Source organism: Aphelocoma coerulescens, chromosome 4 (genome assembly GCF_041296385.1).
Source record: "Aphelocoma coerulescens isolate FSJ_1873_10779 chromosome 4, UR_Acoe_1.0, whole genome shotgun sequence".
NCBI classification, from domain to species: Eukaryota; Metazoa; Chordata; class Aves; order Passeriformes; family Corvidae; genus Aphelocoma; species Aphelocoma coerulescens.
Genome location: NC_091017.1, coordinates 69853199 through 69872696, shown reverse-complemented (window position 1 = coordinate 69872696; position 19498 = coordinate 69853199). Strand labels below are relative to the sequence as shown.

The following is a 19498-nucleotide window of genomic DNA, read 5'->3' as shown; positions in this document are numbered from 1 at the left end:
CCTCTGGCTGTGGAGTTTCCCTTAAATCTGTATGCTGGTGGGACTTCACCAGGTTTCTTTAATTCTGGACAACAGATTTAACATAGATCAAACTAATCTCAGAGCAGAACTGGTGATATCTTTTAGATGGAAGCTGCCCAGATGTTCCTGACTTGTCAATGTGCCAGCACCTTTAAGTCTTGGCCAATACCTGTAATTTTTTTTAGCAGACTGGTTTCCCAGAGAAACGAGATATCCACCACTGACTCATCTTTTGATATATATATATATTTGATCTTTTGATCCCTCAGTTCCTTCTGAGAAGCTTTTGTACTTATTGGCAAAGCAGAGTTTAAGTTAACTCAGTTAAGTTTCTAGAAGAGGTGCTTACACCCCCCAAAGATGCTTGTTAACCAAACAGCAGCTGGGCAGCAGTGCCTGTGCTGGCCTTTTCCTTCTTTCAAGAAGCAGCAGCCTGTACTTAGGCTAATCAGGACCCACAGAGCTCGGGGCTCACTGTAACATTTGTTATCTTTTTCCTTGCCTTCAGTAAGCAGGAAGCTGGGGAAAGAGGTAAAAGCATTATGAGAGGGTAAACAATGGACATGGTGGGAGGCTGGGGTTATAATGGTTCATAGGATACCCAGCCATTGGAAAATCAGCTGCATTTGTCCTGCTAATCACAGAACTGCTTATTCTCTCTTTTGTATTACAGTCCACTAAAATCCACTATTAGAGTAGTTCTGGGTCAACAAATATTTAATAAAACGACTGATGTAACACAGACTTTTGAAATAGAGAAATACATCTTGCATCCTCAGTATTCCGTGTTCAATCCTACTGAACATGATATTGGTGAGTATTTTTGTTCAGACAGTTTTATTTTCCATTTACTTGACCTAGTTTCAAGTTTAGTTGGTCTGTTAAAAACTGCCTTTATAGTGGAAAAATCATAGATACTATAGAGGCTTTTGAATGCAGAGGGCTCTTAGTTCTACCAGAGTTATAACAGCATCTGAAAGCTAGACAAATTCAGATGAAAAATAAATTGCAAATTTTAAATAATTATGATAATTAGCCTTTGGAGCAATTTACCTAGATGTGTGGCAGATTCATCTTCACTTCAAGTCTTTGTGAGATTAGGCATTTTTTCAACTGAACCAGAAGCTGTAGGCTTGATGCAGGAATTACTTGGTAAAATTCTATTGTCTGTATTGTATAAAGGATCTGACTAGATGAATATAATAACCCCATCTGCTCTGAAAATCTGTGGTACTAAGAATCATTTTTTACACTGAGATAGATTTAAAAATCAGCTGTCTTATCAGTCAGAAGTTAAATGCCCTTCTGATTGACCTTATAATATTAGTCAGAATGACAATGGAACAGCAAATTCTTATTTTCAAATCTGCTCTTGTGAAAGTTGTCACGTCACCTCAGGGCATCAAGCTGTGTGAGCACTTTGTCTGTGAGACTATTTAATAGCCTGACATGGGAATATTTTAGGTCAGGCTTTTTTTGCTCCCAGATGGTGAGTATTTTCTACTCTATAGCAAAAAGCATTCAAGTTCTGTGTTGGTGGGAGCTCTGTCACAGTGTACCAGGAGACAAACTAGATAAGGCATTACTCTGCTCTGAAATATCCTGGTGAAAACCACTCATGATGCTTTGAGATCTCATAGCTTTTTTAATTACTCTGAAATTAGGTAGGCATGCCTCACCAGTGTGCTATGTCCAAATCCAGGGAGAGCTGAACATGGAGTGCCAAAGACAAGCCCAATTGCAAGAATAAACAAGAAGGCAGAAACTGTGTTGGGGGAGGAAGATGCAAGGGCTTCTTCTGCCCAGTCAGTGATTTCTACTGATGCAATTGAAGAGTTGTTTCCTGCTGAAAATAATTTTTAAAGGAAACAACTATCACATGAATGTTTGCTAGGAAATTTGAGGGATTCAGAAGCAGGCAGAGTTAGCAGGGAAGAGGAGCAAGGTGAGGAAGAGCAAGCTGCGTGTGGGAGCAAGGTTTGTGTGGGCTTCTCAGGCTGTGAGATACTGCTTCTGTGTTCCACTAAGGCCAAAACCTGTAGCTGGTAGAGAAATAAGACTATCCAGTGACATCACTTGCTTTCCACACAGCTGTGCTCACAAAACCTTGAGCTTCCAAGAGGCCTGATGAGAAGGTTTAATAGGTGTGTCCACATTACCTCAGCTCTGTTCTCTTTGCGTGGTGTGGCAAAACCAACATGCTGCCCGTGTTCCACCCACTACAAAGCTCCCTTAGCTGATTTACAGCCAAATGAAAGAGATTTGCTACAGGGAAACCAATTTTTGAAATCTTTCAGTATCAATCTCATGATGCTGCACAGCTTCATCTTTATGCTGTTCTCAGCCCCATGGCTGGTTAGTAAAGATTGTGTAGGTTATGTAACACTTTGTAGCTTCAAGAAGCTTGGTTTTGAAATGTCCTGAGGTTTTATTCCTTAATTTTAAAGATCTTGAATTTTGCTGAACTCAGTGTTAACAGGACACGAAATATACCAGCTCTTGGAGTAATTAATTTTTTCATGGAATTGGAATTAGGCCAGTGGCCAAGCTTTCAGAAGCAGTGAGTATTTGCACATCCCACTTATTTCAGCTGAAAGTTGGGGATATGTCACTGTTATTTAACTATAAGGTGGGAAGAGACACATGTATTTTCTATCTTCCCCCTTCTCTACAGAGGCAGTGAAGCAAAATCTGCTCAGTGAGCATAGCATAAAATAAATATTCCCACAAGGGGAGTAGCTGAATGTTTCAGCCTTCAATTTGCTGTGAAATCAGGTGCTGTTGAGATGAGTCTGTCTGTCTTTGATTGAAATATCTTAATTAAGAGAGGCTTAGGGGATAATTAAATTTGTATCTGAGACCCATTACTGCCAATCCCAATAAAGAAAGGGAACAGTCACTTTCTTCCTCCTGTGTTTTCTGTTTTTCTGTTCTGCAGCTTTGATTAAGCTGAAGAAGAATGGCCAACGTTGTGCTGTCAAGTCCCAGTTTGTTCAGCCCATCTGCCTGCCAGAAAGTGATACTATTTTCCCTGACCAGTTGAAATGTCAGATTTCTGGATGGGGACACAAGCATGAGAGTGAGTGAAACGAGAGCTGTTGTCTATAGAAAAAAGTGATGATAATGAAAATATAATGCTCAGGTATACGTTATACAGCTGAGAGTTTGGTAAAATACTTTGCAAGGGACTTCTGGTGGGATTCTTTTTACCTACCTTTAGTGTTTACAACATTTACATCTGAAATAGTCATCCTGAACTTCCTTTATAGTCCTTGGAATCTGGGGTGTGGTTCCCTTTACCAAATATTTGCACCAATTTTTGGATGGGATGAGCTATGAGCTATGAGCTAGATAGATTACATGGACTGGGAGGAGAGAAAGTAGCTGATTGTAGTGCCAACATGTGGCACTTTAGTAAAATGTATCCTACCCCTGATTTCTCCAGGTAGGCAACCAAGACTGCAAACCAAATACAATCAATTTACTAGTGGGTGATGGAGGGGATTTTTAGCTTCACCATCAAGAAATTTTGAAAACGTCAATAGGAGAGGGACAGATAGACTTTGGGCTAAGAAGTGCTTACACTCAGCTTGAGAAAGGTGGAAAAAATCATCCCATCCTTTTAGAGGAGGAATTTAGGACTATGAGGCTGGACCACACTGCTTCAATGTTGAGATAGCAAAGACATATGTAGGTAGATGAGAAGGATTGAGGAGCTGGCTGCAACATTTTCATGAGACATGTAGTATGAGCAAATGTCTTGGTCTAAACATGTAGTCTAAAGACAAAATTTTCAATAAATGGATGATTTATTGTCAGTCTGGAAAGAGGTGAGGACAGGAGTGCTGGGCTACTGTTCCTGAGTCTCTAGAAAATGAGAGAACCCAAAGTGGATTAATGGCTGGACATTGCAATACTGTTATTTTAAGGGGCATGGAGTCTGACTGGAGGTTCAGAGAGTGGTCACTATAAAAATTATTATATTTTAAAGATGTCCAAAACATGAATATTACTGAGAGGTGTTAAATGTGTTTAATGTGTTGTATTGTGCCTTGTGTTTTCATGTTATGCTCATGAAATTCTATAAAAATGACTTTCTTTTCCTCTTGGAATTTTTTAAAGATATATCTGGTTATTCAGATGTCCTGCAAGAAACACTGGTTCCACTTATTCCTGAGGAGAAATGCAGAAGTCCTGAAATTTATGGAACAGAAATCACAGAAAATATGTTCTGTGCTGGCTACTTTGATAGCAAATCCGATGCTTGTCAGGTAATGCTGGGTGTCATGTCTAGGCAGGTGATAGAAATGTATTTTGTTCAGAAGTGTTGCAGTGTTACAATTCTTACTTTTGATTTTATAGTGACCCTAAAGAAAAGAACCTTATGTGACTGCTTCCACCTTCATTTTTTTATCATGTTCCATGTCAATTAAGCTCTACAGAAGGGCTCCAGGGTATTATATTCCTCCTACCTTCACATAAGGCAGTGGCTGTGCACTGGAGAGTGTGTTGTTCTACCTCCTGGGTGAGCCTGCAGGTGGTGGCAATGGATTGCTGCCCAGCTGGCAGGGATGTGCTGGCAGGAGAACCAGCATGAACCTGTGTGGGGCCAATCCCAGAGCTCCTGTCTCTTGCCTGAGGGAAAATAAGGACACCTGGGTAGGAGGTGAGGAGCAGTGGTGAGGTTTGGAGGAAGGAGCTGAGGTTTCTACAGTGGAAGTGACTGAATGGTGTAGAATGTCAGTCAGTTGGAAAGTATGTTATGTAACCTCAGTCTATCACGGAATGACCTCATGCTCTTACTACTTTGAATTATGTCACACCTCAGTTCTGAATAAGGATGCAGAATTGTTGTGGTGATAGACGAGACTCCTTAAAATGAAGGATCAGATTATTCCTTACATAAAACTTCAGATTTTATCTACAGTTCATTTTGAAGGAGGAGGGTTGTGCTCTATTAGCATAAAGTCATGAAAAGGCAGCACATAGCTAATAGCTGACAGTGTAAGTGGAGCAAGGAATATCATGTATACTGTGTGCTGGAAGCCCTGTAGAGGTCATAAACATATCCAAAGAAAGTTGTCAAAGTGAAATGGCAGCAGCCAGCAGTGGCTCGAGGCCAGGGTGAGACTGAGGCTGCAAGTGTTCGCACCAGCCAGAGGGATGGAAACGACCCTGCCTGCCCAGCTCCCCTTTGTCTTTCCCAGGAAGTGCAAATGCAAGAGACAGCATTACAGCTGATTGTCTCTCCTTGCCCTGGAAAAACAGAGATCAGGGATGAGAGGGAGAAAAGAAAGTGGAGGGAAGGAGAAAGGAGCTGCACAAAGAGAAGACATCTGGAGAGAATTGCAAAGTCTGAGAAACAGCAATGGAGAGTCACAGATGTTGCTGAAGAACAGTGCTCATGACATGAAAACATTATTAACTAATCAATAATTCATTTTCCCCTATTGTCAGACTTGTAGTGTAGTCTGAGGAGAAATAATGTAGATCTCTTAATGCAACAACAGATGCAGATGACCTCTGGGTTTTCTTAATGTACACTTAGGATATTAACCTGTAAACCATCTGTTATGTATAAAAATACTCCAAGATCAGGAAACTTCAAACAGATGATGTGTTTTCCTTGATTATTTTTAAAAGATTTTCTTGGAAACTTTTTAAAATAAGTGCCAAAATTGCAATCAATTACACCAGTTGTGAAAAATAAGCAAACAAGCAAGACTTCATCTGATATTCTTCACTTATCACAGAAATCTCCTTGTATAAAGGCAACACAATTTTCCTATGTATTTTGGTGGAATTTTCTTTTGAGATAAGAAAAAATATATTTCTCCTTGGTCTCAACTTAGAGTGATGGCTGCTTTTACTAGTACCATTTACTAAGTCACATTTTTGATTTCTAACATTTTAATTTCTCTAGAAAGTCAGTCTAAGAGTATTACTAATAACCCCCCCCATCCTGAATGCTTTCAAGGTTTAAAATAAGTAGAAGTGTTCCAAATTAATCTTTGCTGTAGTGTAGTTTGGGCTGCTTTTTGGTTTATGGTTTAATGACAAGGCAATTACTCAGTAGCAAATTCAAACACAGGCAAAACCCTGTATGCCACATAAAATTACAGCATCCCACAGTCACAACGTGTGTCTGTATGCAACACCTTTCTTTGAAAACTGTCATGTTGCCTGAAAGTTGCAATGAACTGCATCGAGAAACTCTCCAAATGCACCCATGTAACCCCTCCATGCAGTGCTGATATTACAACAGTGCTAAGCCTCAAAGGCTCATTCACTTCCACTGAAAATGATCTAAATCAACCGTGCTTTTCAGTAGATGTCTGAACCTGAAAGCATTTCATATTTTTAAACAAAATCTGATATTTTGATACTTTTGTTTAATGTGTAATTAAAAGAATCCACCATTTTATTAGTGTGACTAAAACTGCTTTCTATAATGAAACTTCAGTAAACTGCTGCTTCCTTTTTTTTTTTTTTTAAAGTTTAAATCTCACTTGCAAACATTCCTATTTTAGTATTTTCCCAAACTGATCTTCTTCTGACTGCTTTCTATCAAATTAGATAACCTTTACTTACTTTTAATGCAGGGAGATTCTGGTGGACCTCTGGCCTGTGAGAAAAATGACACCTCTTACCTCTATGGAATTATCAGCTGGGGAGATGGCTGTGGCAGAGTCAACAAACCTGGAGTATATACAAGAGTGACAAACTATGTAAAGTGGATTAATGAGAAAATAGCCCCCCGAAAAACTAGTTGAACAATTAAATATGCTAACATTTGAAGCAGGGTTCAGGAGTCTTTTCGTTTTATTGAAATGGCATAAATATTTTATTATAAGCTGGTATGAAAACTGTCATGGTAATTCTCAGCAATTCCAAGCCAGACCACCAAAAGCAGGCCTGCTCCAGCTGATGTCAGCTCAGCAGCCTTGATCTAGCATTCTAGGGCTGTGGATTGCTCAACATACATGACTGTCTTTATTTGTCTTAATAAAAAACCCCAAACATGTCGAGACAGTGCACGAAAATCTACAACTCTCTGTCTGCTTGGTGGATTACATAAAAAGTGATTTGATGTATTTTGTGGTTTCTGTTGGAGCTGTCATCCCCCAAACCAACCTGTAACAACACTGTCCTTGTATTCTCAGTTGAAATAAAAAAATTAACAAGAGGATCAAAAATGAAATTCCCTCTCCCTGAGAAATGATCTCTTGAAGCTCAGGTCAAGAGACACCAAGAGAACAACGTAGGTAAAGCTGCTCCTCAGCTATCTGCAACAAACCACTTCTGGGGAAAGAAACCAGAGGGTTTAGGTTTTGTTTCAACCAAACATGTAAGCATATTTTTATATAAACATATTTCTATGTTCCACTGACGTAAAATCAGGAACATGCCTCAGAGCTCTGCTGAATCTGGTATGCAATTTTCCAGCAAGGTTAATGCAACACCTCCTGTGAGCTCAAACTTTTTCTCTGAAAAATGTTGGAAGTTGGAGCAGCTGATTTAGGTTGCTACAGCCAGGACCTTTTGCAGACTGTGATCTTCTCCTTGCCCTGAGGATAGCAATGGAAATACTCACCTTGATGATAAATCTCTAAACGTTTCTTTAATTTGACAGTGTTTTGAAGATGTCTTAGATTTTGTACTAACAAGTTGTTCAACTATTTAGATAATTCAGAAAGGAGGTTTCTTGTAACAGATTTTTCAACAGGATGGCTGGGGTGCAACTTGACATTTTCCTTGGGGATCTGGTGATATCACAAACCCCTGGCTTTACTGTGATGGTCTATGGAATTGTTATGGGAACAATCAAAGAAATTATTACAGTATACAGCTGTTTAGAGGCTGTGGAGTCAGCTGTATTAGCAAAAACAGGCAGAAAATTACTTAACAGAAAAAAAAGTCTGACAAAGAATGTAAAATTCTTTTTTTTTCCTATTACAGGGAACCTTTAGCCACATCAGATATGTACATTTAAAGTGTTGATGTTAAATGTATTTCTTCCCTGGCAGTGAACATTTATGATCTCTCTTAAGGGTTCCAAGCAAAGTTGCATTTTAAGATAATAAAATTTTAAAGTGGTGCCTAGATATTCAGATGTGGTTTTTGTTTTATAGTACTAGAAGTGTCCTCATGGATTTCTTAGTAGTGGTGAATGTTATCTGCAGTTAAAAGAGACTTTTAAAGGAAAAATAACCAAAACCTGAATCTGTGTAGGTACAAATATACAACAATGCTAATCTAGATAAATGATGTAAACTGTTTAATAAAAACATTTACCCTCTGTTTCTTGGACTTAGTCTGTTATGTATAGAGGAAAAAAATCTTTGAATCCCTCTGTAGGTTGTTCTGTAGGTTGAGAGCTGGTAGAAAGATGAAACAGCACTTTGTGCTGGAAGGCATCTGGCAATCTCTCGGTACGGGTCAATTTCAGCTGCTGGTGCTCCCAGTTTAATGCAAGTGTCACACACATTTCCAGTAGACAGATGTAAGCACCTGGACATGGTTTTTAGCTATTGATACTGGGAGTCCCTAGATCAAAGCCTTTAGTTTGTTTTTCAGAGGCACTAAACACTAGCTTTAAAAACTGATATCCACCTCTGGGATCTTGATTTCAAAACAAACTGAAGACTCTTGTTGTCTGACTCTGCCTCCCTGGCCATTTGCCGTACGAGTCTGGCTTGCTTAATGCCCTGAAATGAATGTGACCATGTAACAGGACTAACTGTACCTGCTGCTGAAAGACAAGTACTGCATCAGCAGGAAGGAACTATTTACTCTTCTTTGGGAGGGATTCATCAGGAACACGTTTCCACTCAAGATGAAGCCATTCTGAATGTCTGTATCTGTTCTGTGACTTCAGTTTCACTTTGAAATTGATATCCATCCACACTGTGCACAGTTTTGATCGTGCAGTTTTGTGTTTTATATATTCTCTTGGTATTCTCTTGCAGTAAAGAAGGTGGCTGTTTGATAGGAAAGGTGTTAGACTGTTGTTTCTGACAGTTTGTGCAAAGCTTTTTTAGCTGTTCTGCTTTCAAAATCTATGCTGCTTGTATTGGTACACAGCAACACCAGCACAAGCAATAACACACTTTTAAAGAATATATTGAATGGTCTGTTTTCTGCTCTAAAGGTCTAAATAAAAAATCTCCGGCTGATATTAATTTGAATACTTTGAATGCATTGAAATTAATTTGTGGCTTTCAAAGCAGCCTGTTTGTCCACTGTTACTGCATTGATGCGGTGGAACTAAATGAAAATCATTTGAGCATCAGCTGTGTGGTGATGTATTATTATTATATAATACAACTGTATTATAAATGCAGAGTAGGGGTAGCAAGGAGATGTCCAAGTTATGTGAGATATCCTGACCTCTGACAGCCTGACACCAGTCACATTCCTATGGTCCACTCCAGCATCTGCCTCCAGCCTTTCTGTTGTGCATCAACCCATGGAAACTAATTCTCCATATTTTTCACCCCTTTTAAGTGATTTTTTTCTTTGTTAAAATGAAAACCCAACTCAAATGTACTAGTGAAATTTTATCTGATGTTTTTCCTAACTCCATATTGAAACTGAATTAGAATGCAAAGCCAGTTGAACAAACACTTCCCTAATTCATTATGAAACACACTTAAAAGATGGTTTTATTAAATTGTATGTTATTCCATGCAAACTGACCAATCCAAAGGAAAGAAATAAATACAAACATCCAAAAAAAACCCCTTCTATTATGCTACTGAAAGAAAAATGTGCTGTAGGGCTGTTTAAAAAAAACCTGAAGAACTAATTACCATCAAATAAGATGCAGCAGGAGTATTTTTGGAATAATGGACTCTAATTAGTCCATTGCTCGTGGAAATAAATCTGAGGACATCATTAACACATCTTATTCTATTAATTGTAGCTGCTCTGGGTTTGGTGTAAGCGGGTTGTTATCTCGTGACAGTTGCATTGCAAAGAAGGAAAAAAAAATGCGAGAAGAGTATTTTTATCTGGGGTAGTTGGCAGTGTCTTCTGGGAGCCAAGGAGAGCTGTAATTATACTTCTGAAAAGTGAAAATTGGGCATTATAAGGAAGGTGCGGGGAGGGGGTGTTTCGGCTGGCCAGAGGCGGACCCCGCTCCACGAAGGAAATCCGGTGCGGGCTTTGCGGCCGCCCGGGCGTGGAGCAGGCCCTGCGGTCAGCGGCAAAGCCCGGAGCCGGATCAGGGCGGGGGTCGCGCCCGGAGCGGATCCGCCGAGGCGGCTCGCGCGGGGGTGCGGGGCTCCGCGTGCCCCGGCCCGCGCCTCGCGCTCTGACACCGTGAGGAAAAAATAATAAAAATAATTAACCCCCCCCTACCCCCCAGCCGAGAAGTAAAACATGTGAACAAAGAATTATTGAGACGGTGCCCGGACCCCCTCCCCCAGGCGGCAGGTCGGGGGCCGGGCAGCGCCGCGCTGGCCGCCCGCCCGCGCGGGGCCCTAATAAAGCTATTTTGGAAGTGACCCCTCGGGCGGCCGGAGCGCGGGGCGGGCGCAGAGAGCCGGCGCAGCTGTCCGGAATCATGACTGAAGATGACGGATTCCGTGGTGGTGGAGGGTCACGTCAAGTTGAGAGACGGAAAAAAGGTCCCTGCTCCCGGCGCCCCTGCGGCCCGCGGGGGTCCCCGACCGCCGCCCCCTTCCCGGAGGGGAGAGAGCCCGCTCTCCCCTGCCCGGCCCCGGCTAACCCTGTCCCTTTGCCTCTCGTTGCAGTGGAAGAGCAGGTGGCTGGTGCTGCGCAAGCCCTCCCCGGTGGCAGGTAAGAGGGGCTCGGCGGTGGGAACGGGGCTCGGGGTCGCGGAGCTTGCCCGGTTCCCCGGGGCGAGTGCCCGCAGAGCCCTCGGCGGGGCCATCCCAGAGCTGCGCTGCCCGGGAGCCGCGTCCGGCCTCGGGGCGAGCTCCGGTGCTGGCTAAAAACAACGGGAAAAGTGACTTTCCAAAGCACAGCCACTGGATTTGGTGCCCGTTCAAAATGCACTTTTTAAATTTTTTTTTTTTTTTTTGGGGGGGGGGGGAACTTATTTCTTCAGGGTGATTGCTGGCTGTAAAAAAAAAAAAAAAGCTGGCACTGTAAGATCGGTAGTTATTTTTGATCAGTGTTTTGACAGAAAATATCACTTCAATTTAAAAATAAAATGACATTTTGAATTAAGGAAGAAAAAAAATAAGATCGTTTCCATGCTCCTGAAGGGGAAATTGAAAATGTTACACAGAGTTGATGTTTTACTGCTGCAGAGGGAAAAGTAGGCTTTAGGTTTCCCCATCTATTCCCAACAGGGAAAACATTTGGGCCCAAAAGTGTATCTTTCCAGGGCTAAATGTTGCCTACACTTAGAAAATGTGAATTGCATTGCTGCAGAATGGATTATGGCAGCTTTTCTAGGCTCTTGCTAGAAAGACTGAAGGCTTCTTACTAATTCTTTGTTAACTGAGTTGTTACAGTAATTTTTTAGTGTTTTAAGTACCTGTATCTCATCTGAATCTGTGAAACCTCCCTGTGCAAAGGGGCATCTGGTCCTAGAGCTGGTATCTAGACCCACGAATATGGGCCTGAGTTTCTAGCCTGAGTAAGCCAAGTTTGAAAGGGTAGATGAGGGAGCCTGACTGATAATGTAGCTTATTCCTCAAAAATACTTTTTTTTTATTGTAGTTAAATTAGCCAGGTTTATACAAAAAGCCCTTGGTGATTTGCTTTGCTTGGTATGCAAACCATAGTCATTCTTTCTTCAGGCACACAACTGTATTGCAGAATGTTTAAATACCGTGGTTGCAGCTGTTTTTGCTAACAGGTGCACAAAGACAATTGGGGATCCATGCAAAGCTCTGCATTAGTTAGCAGACAGTTCAGTCTTTCAGTCATTTTTCATCTGTGTGGAGATTTGGCTGTTCCTTGCCCATCTGAGAGCTGTGAGGGCACCTCACCAGGGCTGGGAGCACCACCCCCCAGTATTTATAAAATGGTGCATCAGGGTCCTTCTCTTTTGTGGTTTGTAGCTCAGCTTAAGCTGTGGATGTTGCAGCTTTGATAGTGACCATTAATTTCATCTACAGCTGAGTGTTGTGTGATAGGAAAGGAATGTAGGGGAAAGAGGGCTACTTTTGTCAAAAATGCAAAAGGTGGGAGAGGTCGCTCCCCTTTTCTTGTCTTTTGGGTTTGCTTGTGAAATGCTTGCTTTTGCCATGGGACTGTGGCACTTGAACTGCTTTCTTCCACTGCATAGTTACTGTGTAATAAACACCTCTGGGAAGGGGTTAAAAACAATCGGTGTCACAAGCAAGCACTAAAAAATAAATAAAAGGTATGGCACGTAATGGTTTTTAGCAATGGCTGTTGTGTAGCATTTAACTGGGAAACCTGAGCTGATGGTAACAATCTTGCAGGGCAGTCAGCTCGCCATTTAGTGGTTGGGTAATCTGTGAGCTACTGTAAGAATTTCATTTGTGGTTCAGTATGTTCTAATGAAAATACAGACAACAATAGCCTCTCAGTCTTTAGAGTCTGTAATGTGAACAGCTATCCTAGCATAGCTCCTAATGTTCAGAATTAATGAGTCAGTCCCTGCCAGACTCAGGAGAGGGTCTGAAATGCCACTGGACTTTGAGTAAAATAGGGAAGATTTATTACTGGGTTCCTTATTTCTGAGCCTGCAGATTACCCTTGAAACACCCCTTCAGTGTTTGCTTCCTGAAAACAAGAATATAAACTACCTGGGGGTGGGCTGGGAAAAGAAATAGGAGTCTTACATTGACTTACTCAAGCTGATCCTGCAGTTGTCTAAAGCACCTTTGTATTGCAGCAGAGTGCTGAGAACTTTGTTGTGGTGTATGCTCTCTGCCTCATCATCTCTGACAGTTTTGCTTCTTTTAGACTGTTTGCTCATGCTGGTGTACAAGGATAAATCTGAACGAGCAAAAGGGCATAAGGAGAGGAGCAGCATGACCTTAGAAGACATCTGTGGCTTGGATCCTGGGCTCTCCTATGAGGGCTTGAATCACACCCTTGCAATCATCTGTCTCTCTCAAGTTGTGATGTTGGGATTTGAGAACAAGGAAACAATGTACGCGTGGGATGTACGAATACGCTACAGTTTGGGGGAAGGTAACCTTTGTCTTCTCACACTTTTTTTTTTTTCCTCCACAGGGTAAAAAAACCAAAGAAAAGTGAAGCTAAAATGCAAATAAAAAGGTACAGTTCAGGACAAGATTGTCACTCATTTGAGAGTGTTCTCCCCCTTAGATGTTAAAGCAGGTATCCCTTGTGATAGGTTTTGACTACAGTACCACCCAGTACTGATGGAGAATAATGACAGCTCTTAACTTGGGGTTTTGATTTTGACGTTGACGGTGTGTAGCTTTGAAACAAAGTGATCAAACTTCTACTTCTGTTGCTACAATTGACTCAGGGATTCTGGCAATGGGACTCAGAGGGAGCCTGAATTAAGAGATCCTGAGTAGAACTTTGCCAGTTCATGCCCAGTTTGCTGAGGTGCCTACTGGGTGTTGCATTGATGAAGCTCATTGCTGCTAGTGTTCCATTTCAGAAAGAGACTTCTTGCAATAAGGAGGGCAATCAGACATATTCTTTCCAGCTAGCTTCACCTTTCTCCATCATTCTATATTACTTTCTTGATTAGCAGCTCTAAGATGTACCATGGTGAACAAAGAGTGATAATGTTGGTAATCCATAGTATCTGTCTTATGTTTGTTTAGTCATAACTAGGGAAGGAGGGTAGGTGTGTGGGAGACACACATTAGCAATCTTTTTCATTTGTTACATATGCTCTGCCATCTGTTGGGTTTGTGGGCTCATTTCTTTGCAGTACATATGTAGAAAGATGGCCTGGGAATTTTACAGTAAAAATATCTAGAACTATCAGAAGTGAGATGTGTGGATGTACCTCTCAGGGCTATCAAATATGAAGCCTTGCTTAACAGAAAAGGTTAGAGGGGGTTCCTGAACAGTACAAGCATGAATAGCTGGAGTAGTTGGTGCGCTTTGATGATAAAGCTCTATAGTCTTCCAAAGCCTTTTTTTTTTTTTTAACTAGGTTTAGGATCTATATATAACATAGACTTATCCTAAAAGCTGAAGGAGTATTTGAATATGACAGAGTAGGTCTGTTTTTTATGGTCTTGCACTGATGCAGTCCTGGAGTAATCTCAGTCCGGCTGTCACAATTATGGTTGTGATTGGAGGACATGCAAAAGCAAGGAAGAGGCTTTTTTTTCATGGAAAGATGTGAATGAGTAGGAATAGAGCCTACTGGGTTATGATGTGCAGCCATGGAGTAAAGGTGTAGTGGGAGAGGTGGTGTGTGGAGGTGAAGAAATGCAGAAGAAAACAAGAATAATTGGTTGAACTGGCAATAATTTGTATAAAGTTAATTGCAGAAAAGCTTAGGGGAAGGAGAATAAATCAAAGGATAGAAAATTTTTTCAGAGTTTTGTCTTCCAGTGCATGTTCAGTTAGGATAATGAAGTCAAAGTGATTCTAGTTTGAGGGGACAGAAATAGAAAAGAGAGAAGATGTAGATGAAGAGAGGATGGTGGCTGGTGTTTTTTCTTGAAGTGTAGTAAGGGTGCCTTTGTGTGCCTTGAAAGTAAGGTGGCTGGATGATAAAAATAGGCTAGGGAGAGATGACCTCAGAGTCTGGGAAGCAAAAAAAAAAAACAGTGAAAGGAGTTGACACTGTTCTTGAATGAGGACCACAGAATGGAGGCATTCACACTGGAGTTCCCATTGTTTTCTCTCAGTTTTTAGGAGATGAGGTGGATGTGAATCCTGAAATGTGCTTGGGCCCACAACTCACTTTGAGAAGTTAGCATACTGCAGCTCAGTGCATAGCTGTGAAAAGGAAAAGATGGGCTGAAGATATGATGAATTTAAGTAGTACCTTTTTTTCATGGATATACTCAGCTCTGTCTTCACAAAAATTCTTTTTATAGATTAGGGGAAGTGAATGGCTGGGGAGAATTTTGAAGAGAACTCCAATTTACCAAAAAAGCAGTATATGGAAAAACTTCATGTTCAAATATTATTTTTCCTCTACTTTGGCTTTGTTCAGATTTGGGTATCCTGTTTTTTGACAGTTGTCTAGAATTTGAACTGGACCTCTTTGTTTTCAGCAGCTGTTGTAGCTTGCAACTGATCGTGTGAAGAATGGGCTCCATTCCTCATTTATGAAGCAGAAAGAATCTTGATGCTGCTTCTCCCATGGTTTAATTGCCAGCAAAATACTGGGCAGAGTTAACTGAGCAGAGGAGTCCAAATGACATTAAAGATTCCTTTCTGAGTGTTATTGACCACAATGGTTTTGCTGTCTTTTTCATAGCTTATGTTTAAGCAGATTGCATAACAACTGCGTGCCCAAAAGGGGACATCGTGTGACTATTGATTTGCTCCCTAGCAGTGCTACTGGCAGAGCTGTAAGTAGAGCTGTGGTTAGTTAGATCTATCTCTGTCTCCTTGCACATTTCACTCGAATGACTTTGTGGCTAATTCTGCTGGAGCCTTAGGGAACTTACCAAATGCATGTCATAGATGAGGAGTTGGCTTACAGCTCGGATCGTGACTAAGAATATAGCAAGTAGTTAGATGAGAAGCAAGACTCAGACCTAGATGAAATTCGTGATGCTTGAAGAAGCATGGGCAAGAAACAGGGAAGAGTGGATGTAAGAGCTGAGAGTATCTGGAAGTTACCCTGTAGATTTCATAGGCAGGAAGCTGTTTGTGTGATCTTTGATGCATAACTAAATCCCAAATCTATGTGCTTCTTGATAAACACCACCAAAACCCTCCTGCTGGAAATAGAATAGTCTTGATGCTTCCCTCTACCAAGACAAGTGTTGTTTCTTTTTCTTTTTTTAATTTGTTGTGTTTTTTGTTTTTATTTTGTTTAGTGGCTTTTTTGTTTTTATTTTGATTCGTTGGTTTTTTTTGTCTCTGATCACAGTATGAAAGAAACTAGAGCAGTAGTGGAAGTCAAAACAATTGTTTAAGAATTATATGCTTGCTCACTTAAATTGCTCCCTTTGAAACACTGAGATTTGAGCCCTTGAAATGATCCCAATAACTTATTATTCAGAATGCATTAGCCCTGGAAGAAAATGGGAGACCAGCCTAGAACAACTGCTACTTTAGGTAAAGATACTTCAATGTAGGTGATATTGGAGTTGGGATTTGAACCTGGATTTTGTAAACTTGGATGAGATAGGTGTTCCTTTTTCTTTCTCCACTGATTTAAAAATCAGGATGTGAAATGTGAAAAAGTAACTGACATCTAAAAGTGTTTGTTACCTATAAATCACTTAGTTTCCTAGTAATTTTAAATGTCTGGGCATCTACCATCACCAACTCCTGAAAAAATCACAAAGGTGGAAAAATGTAATTTTCCTCATTTTACTGCTAGGGAGGAAGTGAAGCAGTTTATTAAAGGTTGCAAATGAGTCAGTGATAGAGGCCTGGTTAGAACTTGCTTAATTCTTTGAATCTTGGCTTTTGGATTCATTGAGCACCATGTCATTTGTGTGCATGGATGTAGGAAAGGAGAGACACAGGTCAGAGGAGGAGACAGAAAGCAACCCATGTAATGATGCAAGGATCGAAGAGGTATGTGAAGACTAGGCTGGATACTGACTAATCTGACATAGGGTTAATGTGGAAGATTTAGGAGAAATTAATGTAGCATTGCAACTTTAATAATTTGTAGCATTAAGCCAAGATATGATGGATTTTTTCCAATCCTAAACTGGCATAATAGGGAGTAATGGTTTTACAGCTACTTACCTGTGGCTGTCTGGCATCCAGATCTTTGTGGCAGACTCTGATGGTGTGGGCAGGGCTTGGTCCAAGTACCACAGCTGAACAGAATGACTAATGCAACACTTATATATCCCGTAGTAATTTTTTTTTTTCTTATTTGAAAGTTCACAGATTTCAAGTCTTTGTAGCCCCTGGCACAAAACTAGAGAGTGGGCCTGCTACTCTGCATTTCTGCAATGACATCCTTGTCCTTGTGAAAGACCTTCCTCCCAGTGTCATGGGGCAGTGGAAGCTCTCAGATCTGCGTCGGTATGGAGCCGTCCCGAACGGATTCATCTTTGAAGGGGGCACCAGGTGCGGCTTCTGTAAGTACAAATGGAACCTGTCTTCTAAATGTTGCTTGATGCCTTTTGCAGAAGTGTAAATGCACTCTCATTTCAAGTGGAGACTGCAGAACCAGCTGTGCTACTTTATCATACAGGCAGCCTCTTATCAGAGAGTCTGTTCTGAGCAGGCTTCAACCCTGGTGTTCAGTAGAAATGTGACTGTGTGGAGTCCTGGCTGAAAACTGGCCTGTGGCTCTCCAGAAGATGTTTAGTCAAAAGCTGCTATTGAACACAGAGCAAAAATAAGGTAATGAACTTTTATGGCTTGTGTTATGCAAGAGATAAGGTAAAATGGTTTAATGTTCAGATTATTAAACTATGATTAATTATTTGGTTGTTTGCTAAGGAGAAAGTGATATGGAGCTTTGAGGTTACAGGCAGCATCAATATTCTCATTGTGTAAAGGCTAATTTCTAAATCCCATAGAGGACTTTTTGCTCCTAAAAGTTAGACAACTCTCTGGTCCCTTCCCTGTTAGTAGCTTTGTAACTTTATGGGGTGGGGCTGTGTGATTTTTGGGGTCAAAATGAAAGCAAGCAAACTGAAGCTAATTTCTATGTCTGAGTAGCTAAGATACACCTTTAGATGGAGAGAAATCTCTTGTTCCAATGGCCAATTCAGTACTTCTCAAATTCTCACTTCAGATAAAATGTAGAGTTTGTATGCAAGACCTGAAATGGAAAGTTAATTAATGCACAGGTATAATAACATATATCATTAGATTTATATTCATAAGGTTTTAATTTCATAAGCAGAGTTTGAAGCCATGCTGAATTGATGATCTGTGAGTATAAGTGGGTATGCAGATTGTGAGTTTGGATGTGAAGTTGTTTGACCTGCATACTTTCTTCAATTAACAAACTGAAAAATTAGAAGATTTCAGAGTTGGTCCAAATCCAGATATATGCTTCCTGAGACTTGCATACTGTTGCTCTGCATGTTAATTCTGGTTGCCATACTTCTATGGAGTGGGAAACCCAAGTTCCTGACCTCTTTCTGACCTGACAGGAAGGTGTGGCCAGGTGGGGATCGGTCTCTTCTCCCAGGCAGCAAGGAACAGGAGGAGAGGAAATGGCCTCAAGCTGTGCTAGGGGTGGTTTAGGATGGACTTTGAGAGGAATTTCGACACAGAAAGGGTTGTCAAGCTTTGAAATGGGCTGCCCAGAGAGGTGGTGAAGTCATCATCCCTGGAGGTGTTTAAGAAATGACTGGACATGGCATTTAGTTGACATGGTGGTGTCCAGTCAAAGGTTGGACTCGATTATGTCAGGGGTCTTTTCCAGCCTAATTTATTCTGTGAAATGAGGAACTGTAGGTGATGGAACCTGAATTATCTGTGGTGAGTTTTCTTTTTTTTTTTTTTCCCCTCCCTTAAACTTACACTAGTTTCTGGTAAGAAACAGAAAGTCATCAGTAGCTCTCCTGTGTACATGCTTTTAAAAATACAATTTTTTTTTTTTAAGGTTACACGTGAATAAAACTAGAAAGGTGCTTTGGAAATGGTCCCACTACCTTGTGGATCATCCTTAAGAAATGTGTGTGTTGATAGCTGAGACTCTTCAGCAGCCACAAAAGGGTATTTTTGCCTTTCCCCTGCATGTGTCCATTCAAAGAGAAGAACAGCATAGTCATTTTGGTACAAAATAGCCTGTCACAGTTGGAAACTCTTTACAAGTTGAAGCTGATCTTGTTAAAGGAGTTACTGCCCTTAACTAAGCAGTCAAACATATCCTCAGGCATAACAACATTTAAATATGTGTTTAGTCTAAACACTTGGTTTTAATACTGCCACTATAAGAAAATGCTTTTTGAAAATAGAACCTAAAGAAAAATATAACCCTTGTTATTCTTGACAGAAGTGTGTTGGTAAAGAGAAATACCATCTTTCTTCAGGTATCTGGCTCTTTTACCTCAGTCCTCTGGAATTCTTGAAGCAAACAAGTAGTGTTCAGGAAAAAAATTGATATGTTATTACAGAAGTTGTTTTCATTCCTGAACAAAAGTGCTCTCCATTACCCTGTCATGTAAGTGTAGTATAATATTATGCAGACTCTATTATTAATGTTACTTTCCTACAGGTTAAACCATATCTTTGCTCACATTTATTCTGTGGAGCTCTGACGGCAGAGAATTAGTGAATTTAAGGTTTAAATATCATAGTAATAAATACCTAATTAAAAGGAACCAATAATTTTGTGGTTTGATTGCCTCTCCTCTCCCTAATAAAACACATGAAGCCCCAAACTGAAGCAGACACACTGGATGTGTCTATGGTAGATCTGAGG

At 40.7% G+C, this 19498-nt stretch overlaps 2 protein-coding genes across 5 annotated transcripts in view; both read left to right on the top strand.

Annotated features, from left to right (window-relative positions):
- HGFAC (HGF activator) overlaps window positions 1–8322 on the top strand; it is a 41376-nt gene extending 33054 nt beyond the window's left edge. For both annotated transcript variants that reach the window (XM_069014545.1, XM_069014544.1), the window contains 4 exons: window positions 695–834; window positions 2960–3100; window positions 4144–4292; window positions 6624–8322. In XM_069014545.1, coding sequence (XP_068870646.1) covers window positions 695–834; window positions 2960–3100; window positions 4144–4292; window positions 6624–6794 — 601 coding nt within the window. In that variant the 3' untranslated portion in view covers window positions 6795–8322. The remainder of the gene's footprint in view (window positions 1–694; window positions 835–2959; window positions 3101–4143; window positions 4293–6623) is intronic.
- A 1894-nt stretch (window positions 8323–10216) lies between these two features.
- The window catches only part of DOK7 (docking protein 7), a 59091-nt gene continuing 49809 nt past the window's right edge, over window positions 10217–19498 (top strand). Inside the window, exons 1-4 of one of the 3 annotated variants that reach the window (XM_069014543.1) lie at window positions 10218–10652; window positions 10779–10824; window positions 12934–13164; window positions 16992–17192. In XM_069014543.1, the coding sequence (XP_068870644.1) occupies window positions 10599–10652; window positions 10779–10824; window positions 12934–13164; window positions 16992–17192 (532 nt within the window). In that variant the 5' untranslated portion in view covers window positions 10218–10598. Of the gene's footprint in view, window positions 10825–12918; window positions 13165–16991; window positions 17193–19498 lie in introns of all 3 variants that reach the window. The other 2 variants (XM_069014541.1, XM_069014540.1) reach the window with 2 other exon arrangements.